This window comes from Myotis daubentonii, chromosome 15 (assembly GCF_963259705.1).
Source record: "Myotis daubentonii chromosome 15, mMyoDau2.1, whole genome shotgun sequence".
Lineage (NCBI taxonomy): Eukaryota > Metazoa > Chordata > Mammalia > Chiroptera > Vespertilionidae > Myotis > Myotis daubentonii.
The window spans coordinates 45,863,268-45,878,125 of NC_081854.1; the positions used below are offsets into that span (position 1 = coordinate 45,863,268).

Sequence of the window (14,858 nt, forward strand, 5' to 3'; positions counted from 1 at the left end):
TCTCTCCCTCCCTCTCCCTTCCTCTCTGAAATCAATAAAAAAAAATTTTTTTAAAAAAAAGGAATGTTTCAGGTCCTGGTTCTTAGTCCCAGGAGGGGAACTAGATTCCAGGAGAGGGCAGGAGAATAAAGCCCAAAGCAGTGCATAGGAGCCATGCTTCGGTGCTGAGAGAACCCACCGAGGCCGCAGGAAAGACCTGGCCCCTGATTACCTGCTCTCTAGCCCTCTTACCCCTCCACTAGCTCCCTCCTCTCACACTCCGAATAGAGCCTAGGCCAGGCAACTTACAGCATCCAGAATACTTTTATTGCCACAATCAAGATACAGCCTGCTCAGAGCCCGATAGGGGGCCCACCCCTCAGGATCACAGGGAGAGACAGACGCTGGGTACGTACGCAACAGAGAAAATCCGGCTCCAAAGAAACCTGTGAGAGGGCAGCACAGTCCAGCCTGATTGTGGTTTTGGGCCCTCACCCTAGAGGCTAGAGAACCAAGTCTTGGCTTATAGCTGTTGCCCACTCAGAGACCACTGCCGGAAGACAGATACAGACTCTCCAGCTCTGCTGTCATAGGAAGACCATACCAAGCATGTCAAACTCGCAGCCCACGGGCCGCATGCCTCGTTTATTTGGCCCGTGTTAGCCTTTGAGTTTGACGTGCTCGACCCACGCAGCATCTGGGGGCAGACAGGAACCCCGCAGGAGGGCTCCAAGGCACCTGGCTCTCACAGGGGCCCACTCAAGTTCCTGAACTAGTCCCTGCAAACTAAACACCACTGTGCTGCCTGGTGGAGGTAGGTGCTGGGCAGGGTGGGCGGGAGCCCAACCTCCTCTCAGCCCTGTGCCGGCCCACGTGGGTGCTAGAGAAACCCTATGGCAGGGTGACAATATGGTGATGGGGTTAGCAAGAGGTCAGGTTAAAAAAAAAAAGGTCAGGTTAGGGAAGCTCTGAGTCACCTTGGTCCGATCTTGAGTTCTCTTTCTTCATCAGGATCCAAAAGGCTATGGCACTGAGTCCTGAATAGTAGGTCTAGGGTGAAGGGAGCCAGCATCGATACTGTCAACCGGTGACAGCCCACCAGGGGGTCAGAGCTCCTGGGATACAGCCTGCAGAACTGGGGGGGGGGGTGCCCACTCCTCAGCGAGGCTATTCTTGGAGGTGAGGGAGGTAGGAGTGAATGCCCCACAGCCTGGGAACCACAGAAAACACAGCCCACCCCTGCCTGCAGGGGGGAACGGGCTGCCCCCAGAGAGCCACAGTTGGGCTGTTGTGCAGCAAGGCCACAGGGAAGCCAGCAGCTCCAGCTACCCGTGGCCATTGGCAGTGGTACCTGTGGCCAGCCAGTGGGAAGCATCACCCTAGGGACAAGGAGCCCATCGCTGGGATCTCTGGGGGCAGGGACCACAGCTCAGTGATATCCCTCACAGGAAGTCTGAGGGGCCAGGGCCTAGTGGGCAATGTGAAATGGCCACAGGAGTAGAAGGAACACATGGACCCTGAGTTGGGGCATTGGATCCAGGTGCAGCCAATCCCCCTGCTGCCGGTCCTGAGGTCACAACGATTCCATCAGCAGCAGCATTCTCTCCATTAAGAGTCCCTTGAGTGAGTCCAGACTATTTCTTCCTTCCTCTCTCCCAGAGAAAGGGTAAGAAATGGCACTTCCCAACGGCAGGTGTTTCATAACCCAGGACGTATGGCCTTGGAAGGTCAGTTACAAACTGCTAAACTCATGGGCCACGGCAGCCCGGGAGGTCAAGAGCAGCAGCCGTGGCCAAGCCATCCCACAGCCCTGCCTGGCACAAGAATCAGGGCCCAAGGAGCAGGAGTTTCAGATAGGCCAGGGTAGTGGCATTGGCCAGCATCTCAATGTGCTCGCTGCCTGGCAGCTCCTGCAGTGAGACCTGGTGCTCCTGGCGGCTGCGCCAGGTCTGGCACTGCAGGGCACTCTGCAAGTTCACAGTGCCGTCGCCATCACCAAAGTAGATTTTAGGGTCACGGTCTGGGAAACTCTCATAGTGGAAGGAATCTGGTGTGGGGACGCCCGTGCCATAGAGGCAGTGCAGTGGCACGCCAGGCGGCACCATGGCTTCAACCAGCCCCTCCGTGTCCTGCCGCATGAGCCAGCCGTCTTCGAAGCCGATGTCCTGGAAGAACTGGCGATAGTCGCGCAACGTGTAATTGGTCATGGCTGTGCGTACGAAGACCTTCTCAGGTGACCAGGTATAGTTGTAGGGCAGCAGCCAGCTGGTAGAGACAGCAGTCCGCTGCTGCTCCCGGATCTTCAGGGGACTGATGACTGGGATCCGGTTGTTGTCCCCTGCAGGGAGAGGGCTCCAGTCAGTCAGTGCTCAGGAGTGCAAGCTGGCTGGGCACCATGTTCACCACCACGGCCCCTGCTGGACCCCAACCAGTGGCCCGGTCAGCACACCAGTCTCTCCAGTTATCATTATAACTCCCGTGCCTGCAATCCCTTTTATTGTTTCCCTGTAATTTTGCTACATCTGGGAAGCACCCAACCGCTTGTTTCTTTCCTTCTGCATTTCTTCACCAGGGATTTAGGCAACACACACCCACAAGGTGAATTATCTCTGGGCCTGTAGGCACTGACCTTATCCAAGGTGAACCAGCAGGTTGTCAGCCCAGAGGCACAATCCTCTTTTTTTTTTTTTTTTTAATTACAATGAGCTATGCAAATATTTTTCTTTTTCTAGGTTTAGAACTGCAGCCAGACAGTCCTGCCTATCGCTGACCCGGGCAGCCAGGTCTGCAGACTAGAGCACGAGTCCTTCAAACACAGGAATGCCAACAATACACACACACCCAGTTGCCAGTGAAACTTCCAGAGGGTGAGCTGGAACTTGGAAACGGGAGCCTCTTGACCCTGTTGAGGACCCATGGCCACCCATCACTCTACCTCTCTGACTGACCACAGAACCACCGCTCTGCCTGGCGGGGCCTGGCTCTAAGACTCCGGAGGAAAGGGAGGCCCCCACCTAGGGGTCCATGACTATCACCCTTCCCACTGCTGTCCTGCTCCCAGATTGCCAGGGCCTGAAAGAACAGTTTCCCAGTATCTGAGGCAAAGCTAATCCAGGGTCACTACAGGGACAGGCACTGGTCTGACCTGATCACAACAATCCGTTGACCAACAAGCAGATCAGGCAGTGCCGGTGACTTGAGGAAGAAAGCTCATCAGATGGTTGGCCCAGCCCCGTGGGCACTGACCTTATCCAAGGTGAACCAGCAGGTTGTCAGCCCAGAGGCACAATCCTGGTTTATGGCTCCTAGAGTGAGGGGCCATGGGGCTCACACCAGTTCTGGCAGAGGGAGGGAAGCCCTATGGCTGCAGCTGGCAGATCCTGACAGTCATAAAAATGCAGGTGGCCCTGGCTGGCATGGCTCAGTTGGTTGGGTGTTGTCCTGTGCACTGAAGGTTGTCGGTTCAATTCCCAGTCAGCACCCAGCCAAGGGTTGTGAGCTCAATCCCCGGTAGGGGGCATGCAGGAGGTGGCTGATCCATGTTTCACTCTCACACAGATGTTTCTATCTCTCTCTCTCTCTTCCTTCTTCTCCCATTTAAAAAAAAATCAATTAAAATATTTAAAACAAAAAATAAAATTCAGGTAAATTGTGGAGAAATGGAATGGGGGAAAAGGTGACTTTCCCAGCTGCCTAGCAAGCAGGCCCAAACAGATCTGCACCTGCTTCCTCTTTGTGTTGCCAACAGAGGTTCTGGGCTGCTGCACATGGAGGTGCAACTCATAAACAGGAAACTGGCGTCTAGCCTTCCTTCTCTGGGGCAAAGGTGGGAATGAAAGAGTATGAGGATAGGGGAGAGGGAGAAGGTTCCCCCAAAGAACTCTGGGTCAAACCAAGTTAGGCAGCCAGGCCTGAGCAGAGTGTGTGTACACGTGTGCACAAGCAAGCACCTGCATGACCAAGAGTTACGTCCATGTACATGCTGTAAGACACGTGCACAGGTAACCAAGGCCCTCAACTAGAGAGATAACATTATTGGGAAAAGAATACCATTCTGGAGAAAGAAGGGTCCCCCAGGAGGACACTGTAGAGGGGAAGAGAGGGTGCCACCCCCAACACCAGCCCCCCATGCTGGACCAGGCCGTTTCTTACCTGAGGCCAGGACGCGAAAGGTCTTGGCCACGCCCCCCCAGGGCGCACCCAGTGCCACGAAGGCACGGATATACTTGTCCTTCCAGGCCTGTGGCTGTCGCTGCAGAAAGTAGAGCGTGTACATGTTGCCCATGCTGTGGGCAACCAGCACCACGGGGCCCCCATACAGCTGGTGCATCTCCTCGATCATCTCCCGGAGGGCCAGGAAGTAGGGCCCATTTTCATCTGCAGGCCAGAGCCAGGCGGGAGTCAGGCGCGAAGGGTCCTGGGGCCTGAACTATGACTGTCTCTCAGGCCAGACCCAGGACTAGGAGAGGAAGCTACAATTCAAGTGGGAGTAATATGGTTTCCCCTCCCGTTCAATGAAGGTAGGGAACAAAGGGGCTCCCCTTCCCCCTCCTCAGACTCACTATTTCTTTCCAGGGCTCAGAGACCCAGAAATCCTGGGGTGACGGAGGGGGAAAGACAGGACAGATTGACCAGGAGTAGGGGAGAGCCCAGGGCCTATGGTGACTGTGACCCCTTGTCCCCACCTCCCATGACCTCAGCGGGAAACAAGGGTGATCACTTACTTGGGGCTCGGCGCCAGTCATAAGGGGCCCCCCGGACGTCCTCACCCCTTGTGTAGCCCCAGCTCACAAGGCTCTCTACCATGGTGTGGAAATAGGAACCTATACACAGAGATGTATAGGATTAGTCCTGACTGGTGTGGCTCAGTTGGTTGAGCGTTGTCCCATGTCCCATGCACCAAGAGGTCACCAGTTCAATTCCTGGTCAGGGCACAAGTTGGGTTTCAGACTCATCCCCAGAAGGGGGCGTGCAGGAGGCAGCCAATCAATATTTCTCTCTCTCGCTCTCCCTCTTCCTTCCTCTCTCTAAAGCCAATTAAAAAAAAAAAAAAAAAAAGAGCCCTAGCTGGTTTGGCTCAGTGAATAAAGCGACTGAAAGGTCCTAGGTTTGATTCCGGTCAAGGGCATGTACCTCGGTTGCAGGTTCCCTGGCCCTGGTCGGGTGAGTGCAGGAAGCAACCAATCGATGTGTCTTTCACATCGATGTTTCTCTCTCCTTCTCCCTCTCCCTTACACTCTCTCTAAAAATCAATGGAAAAATATCCTCCGCTGAGGATTAACAAAACAAAAAAAAAGAAAGAAATGCATAGGATTACAGAGGGTACTGCCAGTGCCAGCCACCTATAACATGCCTGCCAAGGACACTGTGACCTCTACTGCAGGGAGGTCCCTGAAGGAGTGCTCTCTGCCCACACTGATCAGAGAACCACTCTGCCTTCAAATTGAGTGGCTCCTCCCACACTAGAGTCCAGCAAAACCTCCAGCCTCATTCCCCAGAGAGCATGAGAAGGGCCACATACCCACACTGCTTTTGCTGGGATCCAGGAACTCCAGTGAGAAGGTCTCCCCAAAGCCAGGGACATGCACATCCACACCATCGGGAAACTGGGTGGCCCGGGACGTCCTGTTGTAGACCAGCCTGTCAGGAGGGAATACTGAGCTGGTGACCCAATGTTGGCACTGAATTTGAGTCCCAATTCTGCCCTGCGTCCTGAGCCACACTCCCGTCTCTTCCTCAGGTTTGTTCACTTGTACAAGGGAGACCAAAAAGTCACTGAAGATTGCTTCTGTGTATTGTTCTGAGCTAAGGATAATTTTAGCTCCCCCTCCCTTTAACTTGAATTAGGGTCCTTGCCCACACTAATTACCATTAATTATATGCTAGGGCAAACTTCTATTTACTAAACACTTGTTCTTATCATTCTGTAATGATCCATTGAAGCCCCCAGGGCACCTTACCTCAGCCCTGGCTCTTCTATCTTATATACCCACTAGAGCAGTGGCTCTCAACCTTCCTAATGCCGCGACCCTTTAATACAGTTCCTCATGTTGTGGTGGCCCCCAACCATAAAATTATTTTCGCTGCTACTTCATAACTGTAATGTTGCTACTTTTATGAATCGTAATGTAAATATCTGATATGCAGGATGTATTTTCATTGTTACAAATTGAACATAAAGCATAGTGATTCATCACAAAAACAATATGTAATTATATATGCGTTTTCCGATGGTCTTAGGCGACCCCTGTGAAAGGGTCATTCGACCCCCAAAGGGGTCGTGACTCACAGGTTGAGAACCACTGGGTTAGAGCATCATCCTGATACATCAAGGTTGCAGGTTCAATCCCCAGTCATTTCACATAAAGAATCAACCAATGAATGAATAAATAAGTGGAACAACAGATCTCTCTCTCTCTCTCAAATCAAACTTTTATAAAAGAGGAGCCCAGGACACTCTCCTCAATGTCACCCACCCCCGAATGCAGGTCTTAGATCCGTTTAGGAGAGGGAAGCACCAGGCCTGGCTCTGCCATGAACATCACACTTGACCCCAAAAGGCAACCTAACTTCACAGGCTCCCATCGCTCCATCTCTATGGATCCAGCTCCTAGAAGCCACCACAGTACATCACAGGGCAAAGGAGATGACGAGAGCAACATGTAACAGAACCAGACAGAGAGACGCCCCCACGCACACCTCAGAGGCCATTGTGTGGGTAGACAGACCAACCCCAGAGACATGATGAGGAAAGGGTGGTGGGAGACAGGAGGAAGGCCTTATGCCAAACCAGGAGCCCTGCCAAGGAGGCAAATGTGCCCGAGAAGACACAAGCTAGACAAGCAGTCCCTGATGATCCTGAGTCCCACCCCATCCTAAAGATTAGCTACAGAAAGATGACAGGATTCCCAACACTGACCCAAATAATAGGTCCTGGTGACCTACTCTCTCAAGGGCAAGCTGTAGATCACCCCAATGGCCACTCAGCAAAGTGCAGAAAATTGTTCTGGAAAGCCAAGGTAGCTCTGTGCCGGGTGAAAGTCAAACAGGTCAGAGGAGCAATGAAGGTAGATAAGCCCCTCTTGGTGTCAGCCCGCACCTCCGATTGGCAGTAACTGAGACCATGTCTCCGGTACAAAAATAGAAATGCAGATCAACAGCCCAGAAATGACTCTGATGACAAACACACACAGAAGAGGAAAGAGTCAACAAAGCAGGCATCTTAAACGACGGGAAGGGCAGGGTGCCTGGAGAGACAGCTAGTGCGTCTCCAAGAAAAAATGTTTAATTTGTTAGATTCCATTCGGCTCGAACATTTTTTTGAGCACCAGCTGGATTCCAGGTTCTACCGCTATAAAGATAAAAGAGATAGAGTCCCCGCCTCAGGGAGCTCAGTCTGAGAGGGAAACTTAGCTCAGGGTCATACAATTCTGGGTTGGAATCCTGGTTTTGCCCCTTATTAGCTGAATGTCCCTGGAAGTTTTGTAACTGACCTGAGATTCCAGATGTCCTTACTATAAAACTGGTTTATAAACAGCACCTCTTCCATAGAGTTGCTGTAAGACTAAATGAGCCTGGCTGGTGTCACTTGTGACTCAGTGGTTGAGCATCGACCTATGAACCAGGAGGTCACAGTTCAATTCCAAGTCAGGGCACATGCCCAGGTTGCATGCTCAAACCCCAATGGGGGGCATGCAGGAGGCAGCCAATTAATGATTTTCTCTCATTATTGATGTTTCTCCCTCTCCCTTCCTCTCTGAAATCAGAAATTCTGTCTGGGAGACACAAAGACGGTGCCAAGCAGACTAAGGAAATGGGAAGTGAGAAAGGGGAATGACCTTAGGCCTCTTAGGTGGGGATGATCTGGAAATGGACTCTGGGGGCCTCTGTAGGCTGAGTTGGCGAGCAGCACCCGGCCTGTACCCCAGCTCCCACCTGATATTGTCGATCCAGCAGTCAATGATGACAGGCAGCAGCAGTTCGAGGTTCAGCCAGAGCGTGAAGTAGCTGTCCGTCTTCTTGGAGCAGAGGTAGTGCACGACCTTCGGCTTGTCCAGCTTTGCCTCCAGCTGGTTGCCCAAATCGCCAGGCACTACAGTGGGGCACAGAACATGCATGAGGCCCTGGGCCCGACAGACTGGAGACCCTCAAGGCTTGAATCCAAAGGCCTTCTACCGTCCTAGGCAGGGCTTTGTCCACTCTGACCGGATTGGGAAACTGGACAGAGCACTGAGCCACTGAGCCAGCCAAAGGAGAAAGCACTCCAAGACAGGCTTGCAGAGGACGGCAATGAACAGAAACACGACGGGAAGAAGCTCATATTGGCACCTGCTGACCTACTGAGGTCGCCAGGCTTTGCTAAAGGTCAGAGTCCGGTAGGTTCCAAAGGACAGGCCATCTGCAGAGCCCTAGCAGCTGGGTACACATGGACCAAGCACTGGAGTTGGCTACCCTGAAACAACACACCATTCTGGCCATAGCTGGTGTGGGATCGGGGAGACCAGGCCTAAAGGGTGACTTCTCTCTGCCTGAACTGGCCGATTGATTCCAGAGCCCTGGGGAGCCTGTGACACTCAACTCGATCCCCACTGCTTCACTGCCCAACGTTCAAGGCCTTTATTTTTATGATTTTTAATCCTCATCTGTTTATTGACGCGAGAGAGAGAGAAAGAGAGAGAGAGAGAGAGAGAGAGAGAGGAAGGAAGAAAGGAAGGAGGAAAGGAAGGAAGGGAGGAAGGGAGGAAGGAAGGAAGGAAGCAAGCAAGCAAACGATTGATTGCCTCCTGTGCACATGCTGACTGGGGATTGACCCTGCAACCTAGGTATGTTTCCTGACCAGGAATCGAACCCCCAATCTTTTGGTGTATGGGATGATGTTCCAAACAACTAAGCCACCCAACCAAGGTAGCATTCAAGGCCTTTTAAAGTTTATTTACTCCCAGTGACCTTTCAGGCCTCACCTGCTCCCACATGCCATGCTCTCAGCACCTCCCATATTCATCCCTATTTAAGATCCATAATCACTAAGTGAACAACCAGCGATTGGCTCTCCTTGGCATTCACTGGGCTTGGATTATGGACCCAGCCCTGCAAAGGGCATGCCCTCCCTGTGCACCATCTCACCATGTCCTGGGGGCAGCCACGGGAGGCAGTTGTAGCACCTGCCTTCACCTCCCTTCATGCTGTGGGTGCAGAAGTGGGGAGTCCCCAGCATGACAGGCCTGTGGACTGGGCAGGGGAATACAGAGACCTTGGTCATTATCTCCACCATGGGAAATGGCTGAAAGAGGAAGCCACCAGTTCTGCTTTGTCTGGATGCCTTTCACACTGGACAGGCTGTGTGGCCTCTAAAAATAGCAGTGGTCACTTCCTCAGACCTTGAGCCTAGAACTAGGATAAAAGCCATCCACGTGCCTTTCACCTCAAATAACACTGGGAGAGAACATCCTTATTATGCCCACTTTATAGATGAGGACACTGAGTCTGGGAGAGGTAAAAATGGCTTACTACAGTCCCTTCCCCCTGCTCAGGGTCTTCTTCTGTGTCACTTTTCTGGCCTCTGCTTCCTCTACTATCCATTTGAGCCCCACCCATAGAGGCTGGTCCTCTCCGGATTACTGATCTGTGACCAGGAACAGCTTGTCCACTGCCAGCCATGGGGTTTCCCAGGACTAATACCAACTGCCTCACTCCCTGGGCAGGTTAAGATTCCCACTGCTCCATGACTCTGGGGAGGGACTGAGGCTCCTCTGATCCGACCTAGGATAACTGAGAACGGAATGACTTCATGAGTTAGCACCAATCCAGGAGGAAAGGCTGCAATCCTTTCATGGACCACACACGTTCCAATGCCACGCCCTTTTACTCAGAACTCCTTAGACTCACACATGACTCCCTGCGGGCCCCCAGGATAAAGTCCAACCAGTCACAAGCCTCAACAATCCACTCCCCCCTCCCTCCTACCTCCCCCCTCCCTCCTCCCTCCTCCCTCCCCCCTCCACCCCCCACCAAACCACTCCATTCCAGAGGGCCTGGACTCTCTACCTCCTTCCCTCTGATATGTTCCCTGTGCCTGAAACTCTCCTGGCCACAGCTCCAGCTGCATACTCCAGGAAGCCTGCCCTGACTAGGTCCGTGGATTCTCTGTGCTTGCCCAGCCCAGACCTCATCTCCCGGGATCATCCTGGAAGCTTAAGGAAGGCAGAGCCAAGGGTGCCCAACTCCCATGATTAACCTGGGCCCAGCATCCCCCTGAAGCATTTGATGGCCCAGAGCTCCCGGTGGCGGACGCCTTAGGACCAAACTACCCGCCAGTCTTACCCATCCGTCACCTGTTATCAACCCCATTAAAATAATCCCAGCAAAAAAGGCACGGGGGTCATGCAGACTCAGGGTGTAACGTGTACCTCAGCAAGCCTCTGCCTTCAGGAGTCCTGGCTGGTCACCTGCACACTAGCTCTAGGACAGAAGTCTCATCCCTGCCCACCACCCACCCTAAGGAAATGCCATGACGCCTGTACAGCTGTCAGGGGTCAGGACCAAGAGGGGGTAGTAAGTAAGCAGGAGAGGTCCCCTCGCCCCAACAGAGTTGAGTCCAAGTAGGTCTGGAAGGATAAGAGTGCAGGCAAGCTCCCTGACATCTGTTCACAGCCACGGTCCCACCTCTTACCTCTGCCTTTAGCCAGCCGCAGATTCCCAAGGGCAGCGGTTCTCAACCTGTGGGTCCAGACCCCTTTGGCGGTCGAACGACCCTTTCACAGGGGTCGCCTAAGACCATCCTGCATACCAGATATTTACAGGACGATTCATCACAGTAGCAACATGACAGTTAAGAAATAGCAACGGAAATAATGTTATGGTTGGGTCACAACATGAGGAACTGTATTTAAAGGGCCAGAAGGTTGAGAACCACTGCCCTAGGGTCTCCTCCCTCGGGCCCAATACTACCCATCTGATCAGTCCGGGGGGAGCCCTGGTGGCAGGTTAAGACAGGAATCCTTTCCCCAATGAGCCTCCTTTCCGCAACGCCTTCCGAGATGTAAGGGGCTGAAGGGGTCGAGGGAGACAGCCTACCAGTCAAGCCTAAGTCAACACTAAGGCCCCTGGGGCCAACTCTGGGGCCACCTTACCCCCAAGCCGGCCCTCGGGAGTGGGGCCAAAGGGTCTCAGTCTTTCCAGATTAAAAAAAAAAAAAATGGAATACGGCAAGACAAGGTTTGGGACTGGCGCGGACAGGCAGACAGATGGACAACCGCAAATAACACTCCTTACCCCATAATCTACAGGGGAAGGTGACAGCGAGGTTGACCACACCCGCGACCAGCATGGCAGGAGGCGGACGGACCGACCCAGATGACAAGACGGCCCTACGTCCCCCTTCCCCGTGCTTGGAGCTCATGCAAACCGGGGAGACAGTCCCCCTCACCCCCGTACCCGGTCCTGCCCGACGCACAGCCAACAGACCCACTACTAGACTCGTGCCTCACCCAGGACCACCGGAGGGGGGCGTCCGGTCGGAAGCGCCGGGTCTGCGAGCAGCAGGAGGAGCAGGAGGCCGCCCGGGAGCAGGGCTGCGCGGCGCGGGCAGCGGCGGGGACCCATGGCGCGGGGCGGACCGGGCTCCTGGCGCGGACTCCCAGCTCCTGGCTGGCGCCTAGGCCGGGCGCGGCGACGCGCTTAACCCCGCCGCCCACCGCCTCCACGGCGGCCTGCCAATCAGAGCCCAGCTCCCGCAAGCCGCCGGCCAATAGGGACTCGCCCCCTAGTGCGTCCCGCCCAGTCGGAGCTGGCCGCCGGGCTCCCGCTGGTCCCGGACTTGCTTTCCTGACAGCGCTGCGAGCCGAGCGCATCGATCTGTTCAGGCTCAGCCTGGCTTCCACCCTCTGGCCAGACCCAGCCCAGCCCCCCGTCCTCCAAGCCCTCACCCCCGCCCCCCACCCCCCACATTCCCGGCGCCTGGCTGACCTGGAATCTGGAACGATCCTGGATGAGCGGCGATTCATGGTCCAGTGATCGCGGCCGCTGAGCGACTCCGGTCACGGCCAAGGGGAAGGAAAGTAAGCCCCAGACAGTTTGGCGGCCTTAGGGGGTCAGAGTTGACCAGGACCTTTGCGCAAGCCCCGCCCCCCCCCCCCCCCCCCCCCCGGTTCTTCACACCCTGCCCAGAGAATATCTGAGTTGTTCAGGCTACCCACGCCCAGGCAGGCACCCCTTTGCCGTCTGCCCCCCGGGAACTGGATGGGATGGGAACAGGCCAAGTCAGCAGGTTTCGTTTCTGAGTGAGATGTATGTACTCCCTTTTAGGGGCTCGGAGTATGGAGTCACCCCAACAGACGGAGCAGTTCACGGGCAGGGTTGAGAGTGGGCTTGAGCCCTGACCCTGCGCCATGGCCCATCCGCAAGTTGCCTCGCAGAGCGGGAGGGGTATTGGGACGGCCCAGCACACGGGAACATGGAGATCAAGAGGGGACACAGACCCACTGCAGGAGGAATGGGGGCGAACAGAGTGGGCAAAGACTTGACAGGCGGTGATATACCAGCACCATGCATCTCTCTGGGAGAGAGGGACCATGTGTTTGGAGACTGGAGGTCTTGATCCTCCACACATTCCCTCCCAAGGGCCAGTCACACCCTGATCAGCTGATTTCAAAATATACCTCCCTTCCCTCCCTCCTCTTCCTTCCTTCCTCTTGGTCTGTAGCTGACCCTTTCCACTCTCTCCCAGTGCCCCTCAATGAATCTACACACCATCTTTGCCTGTCTCTCCTATTTTCTTATAGTGAAATACATTGGTCCTCCTTTAAGGTCCAACTATCTCCCACTTCAGGCCCTAGCCTGGGGCCTCTCCCTCCCATAAAAAACAACAACAACAACAACAACAACAACACCCCTGCCTCCCTCACCTCCATCCCAGACCTCAGGAAAAGAGTCCCTGAAAAAACAACAACAAAAGAGTCCCTGAGGACTGATCTGGCAGGCCCAGTGTGGGGAATCATCGAGAGCCGTCTGCCAGGGCTAGGAACAGGCAGTAGATTAAAGATCAAGGGTTAAGTGGGGAGAGAACAGGGAGCATGACAGCTTGGGCCACTTTGAACCCTGGCACAGTCTGAATGTCTTGTCAGCCCAACAGTCTCAGGCGACCATGGGTCCCTCACAGGGTGGCTCTGTCCTCGGAAGTGGTTCCGAGGTGCCCCACTCCCACAGGCCCTGCAGGTGGTAGGAACCATGACCATTGTGGGAGGGGTGCCACGGTTTGGTCAGCAATGACTCATGCTGGCACAGTGGAGAGGAGTCAGGAGGTGAGGAGGTGAGGGTCCCCCCATTTCACATGCCCCAACCATTCACACGATTTCTGCAGGAGGAATGGTGGTGAAGAGTGGGCAGAGACTAGGAGTCATCCTGGACTCTAGATACCTCCCTGACGCTCAGGCCCACAGCCACGTGCTCATCAAGTCTCCCCAACTCTAACCTCCCAAAGCCAAACTACCCTCATCCCCATTGTTCTCCACATGCCAGATTGGCATTATTAAACATTGTCAGGCTCCATCATGTCCACCTAATCCCACTCATGGCTCTCCCACTGCATGCATGAATCAGAGTGAATGAGGACCCTGCTGTGTACCCTGGCTGTCTCCCCCAATTTCCACTCTGGTAGCTCTCTCATCTCCAGCCTCAATGGCTTCCTTGCTGCTTAGAACAGAAAAACCTCCTTCTCCCGCAGGACGTCTGCACTGGTTGCACTGGGCCTCGTCTGCAGCCTCCACTTTTGGGGACTCAGTGGAGCTCTGCATTTAGGCCTCAGCCCAGACATGGCCACTGACTTTGAAGCAGCCCTTGCCTGGGTCCCATTAAAATATAATCACTGGCCCTGGCCAGTGTGCTCAGTGGTTAGAGTATTGTCCCAAGCACGGAAGGGTCACAGGTTACATTCCAGGTCAGGGCACATACCCAGGTTTCAGGTTTGATCCCTGGTCGGGGCATGTATGGGCGGAAACTAATTGATGTTTCTCTCTCATATTGAGGTTTCTCTCTTTCTCTCTCTCCTATCCTCTCTCTTTAGACTCAATGAGGAAAAAAAACCCCCACAAATCCTTGGGTGAGGATAAAAATAATTATATATAATAAATATATGTGTATATAAAATCACTGAAAGAATAGGCCCCTCACCTGCCCTATTACTGTCCCCTCCTGCACTACTCGTTACCACCAGCACAGTCCCTGGCATACAGCAGGTGCCTAACATATGTTGAACGAATGAGACCACCCCCTTCTCTACAACCCTTCCAGGATAGTATCCTAGTGCCTGTCAGACCTGGAAAAGGGGCAACCCAGTCAAGACCAGGGCTTCTGAGCTGGTTTGGTAGCTAGAACTGAGCCCATTCGGAGGTCAACTTACTCTCCTAGAGCTCATGGCTCAGCAGGCTCCTATTCCTCTGCTGCCAGAGCCTCCCCGGAGTCACGAGAGACCAAACACTGACCTAATCATGACAGAGCCCTGCGGGAGCTGGCCTAGGCATCAAGGAAAGCTGTCTGGAGCAAGAATTAGGGATGGGTCTTGAAGAACAAGTGAAAGTTTGTCCAGCAGGGAGCGTAGCATGCACAACAGCCTCGAGACCTGAACAATCACAGCCGTGTGTCTGGAGCACGTGGTGGGTGAGAGTGGGACTGAGGTGGAGGGCCCTGGGAACCAAGCTTAAAAACTTGGGGGGGGGGGGCGCCGAGACCGGTTTGGCTCAGTGGATGGAGCATCGGCCTGCGGACTGAAGGGTCCCGGGTTCGATTCCGGTCAAGGGCATGTACCTGGGTTGCGGGCACATCCCCAGTGGGAGATGTGCAGGAGGCAGCTGATCGATGTTTCTCTCCCATTGATGTTTCTGACT

At 54.2% G+C, this 14,858-nt stretch overlaps 1 protein-coding gene across 3 annotated transcripts; it reads right to left on the bottom strand.

Moving 5' to 3' along the window:
* Nucleotides 1-284: 284 nt before the first annotated feature.
* On the bottom strand, nt 285-11,656 carry PLA2G15 (phospholipase A2 group XV). 3 transcript variants are annotated; one of them, XM_059667694.1, is made up of 6 exons: nt 11,466-11,655; nt 7,915-8,071; nt 5,501-5,619; nt 4,704-4,802; nt 4,132-4,356; nt 285-2,317 (listed from the first exon to the last, which is right to left on the bottom strand). In XM_059667694.1, exons 1-6 carry the CDS (start codon nt 11,578-11,580, stop codon nt 1,806-1,808), a joined length of 1,227 nt encoding a protein of 408 aa, XP_059523677.1. In that variant the 5' UTR covers nt 11,581-11,655; the 3' UTR covers nt 285-1,805. The 3 variants fall into 3 exon arrangements, with proteins under 3 accessions (XP_059523677.1, XP_059523678.1, XP_059523679.1); XM_059667696.1 differs by having other exon boundaries at nt 2,061-2,317; nt 4,132-4,231; nt 11,466-11,656; XM_059667695.1 differs by lacking the exon at nt 4,132-4,356 and having other exon boundaries at nt 11,466-11,656.
* Between the last annotated feature and the right edge of the window lie 3,202 nt (nt 11,657-14,858).